Below are 1,604 nucleotides of genomic sequence, written 5' to 3'. Positions count from 1 at the left end.
GGAGTTGGTTATGTAAATGGTAAAGTAGTAATAAATATATCAGAAATGACGTTTGCCTTATCGAAATAAGTTTTAAAAAAAAATTAAACTTATAACGAATATGTAATTCTTTTAAGAATTTAGAAAAAAAAAAAAAAGAAGAAAAAGACAAAATAAAAATTAAAACATTTTCATGCCATTTTGGACATAATAGATAAATCTATAAAAAAAAAAAAAAAAAGAAAAAAAAAAAAAGAATAACTCAAACGAATAAGAATCAATAATATATACAATAAAAACGTGCAAATTAATTTTATCATGAACTTTATTTTTAATGACTTTTTAAAAATTATTATAATATATGTATATATATATATATATACATATATATATGTATTTTTTTTTTTTTTCTTGTTCTTTGTTTTCTTTACCTCCATATACCCTACACAACGAAGTGGCTGCTTTCACCTATAAAGTAAAAAGTCTCCATATTTTTTTCCATTCCTTACAACAAATATTATGATTGTTTATATTACTTAATATATTTATATAATTACCACTTCCCAAACTGCCGATGTTGCCATGAACAGCGTGGAAAAAATGGGGTAGGGTAATTTACACGTATACTAAAATAAATAAAAAAAAAAAAAAAAATATAAGGATAATAAATAAATAAATATATATATATATATATGTATTTGTCCTATTTTTTAAGCATGTGGTTAATACTCTTCATAAAATATTTGTAAAATAATGATTTATATATATATGAATTACCGGAAAATTCTTTAGAGCACAAATATGTACAGGTCCGATAAAAATACATGCACACATAACAGCCATCATAGTAGTTACTACATGTGTAGTTACTAAAAAAATGTCATAGGCAAAATCAGCCCCCCCTCTGATGTACGTGCATATGTTCATCATATTCTATACAATACACATATGTATATATATATACATATATATATATATATATATTATAAAGATATATTCGTATTAATCATTTGTAACAAATAAGAATAAAATAATTACTTCTAATTTTTTGCATTCCGCCTCTGTATTACAAGGGGTATCTAAAATAAATAAATTGGAATATACACATTTATATGTTTTAAACTTATAATGTATCCCAATGATTTAGTTTGTTTTTTTTTTTTTTCTAATGAAACGTATAATCTCCTATACATATTCTCAAACCTGCTGTTAAATCCTTAAAAATGAACAATACACAAAGTAATATATATATATATATATATATATATATATATATATATTTATTTATTTATATTTATATTTATATTTATATTTATTTATTTATAATATAATTACTGATATGTCCGGCTTTAATTTAGCGACTTGCTTATACTGTTCATAATTCGGAGTAATATATTCTTGCTCTATAACTTTTAATTTTATAAATTGTTGCTTAATTAAATTTATCATGGTCTTTGCTAACTTTCTATTGGAATCTGTGGCATCCTTAAAGAAGGAAAAAAAAAAAAAAAAAATGAACAAATATAAGATGAATATATATTTAGTGGCTATATAATTAAACGTAATATCATAATAAATTTGTTACATATATGTAATGAAAAAAAAAAAAAAAAAAAAAAAAAATT

The 1,604-nt window shown here is 21.1% G+C and overlaps 1 protein-coding gene across 1 annotated transcript in view; it reads right to left on the bottom strand.

Annotated features, from left to right (window-relative positions):
- Window positions 1-170: 170 nt before the first annotated feature.
- PRSY57_1321900 (hypothetical protein) overlaps window positions 171-1,604 on the bottom strand; it is a gene marked incomplete at both ends in the record, with an annotated part of 1,935 nt that continues 501 nt past the window's right edge. Inside the window, 7 exons of the mRNA XM_020115158.1 lie at window positions 171-199; window positions 411-447; window positions 537-605; window positions 757-912; window positions 1,018-1,058; window positions 1,183-1,195; window positions 1,315-1,464. Coding sequence (XP_019970081.1) covers window positions 171-199; window positions 411-447; window positions 537-605; window positions 757-912; window positions 1,018-1,058; window positions 1,183-1,195; window positions 1,315-1,464 — 495 coding nt within the window. Of the gene's footprint in view, window positions 200-410; window positions 448-536; window positions 606-756; window positions 913-1,017; window positions 1,059-1,182; window positions 1,196-1,314 lie in introns of the transcript that reaches the window.

The sequence above is a fragment of the Plasmodium reichenowi genome, chromosome 13 (assembly GCF_001601855.1).
Source record: "Plasmodium reichenowi strain SY57 chromosome 13, whole genome shotgun sequence".
NCBI classification, from domain to species: Eukaryota; Apicomplexa; class Aconoidasida; order Haemosporida; family Plasmodiidae; genus Plasmodium; species Plasmodium reichenowi.
Note: the sequence above shows the minus strand (reverse complement) of the source record. Positions and strands in the feature narration are given on the sequence as shown.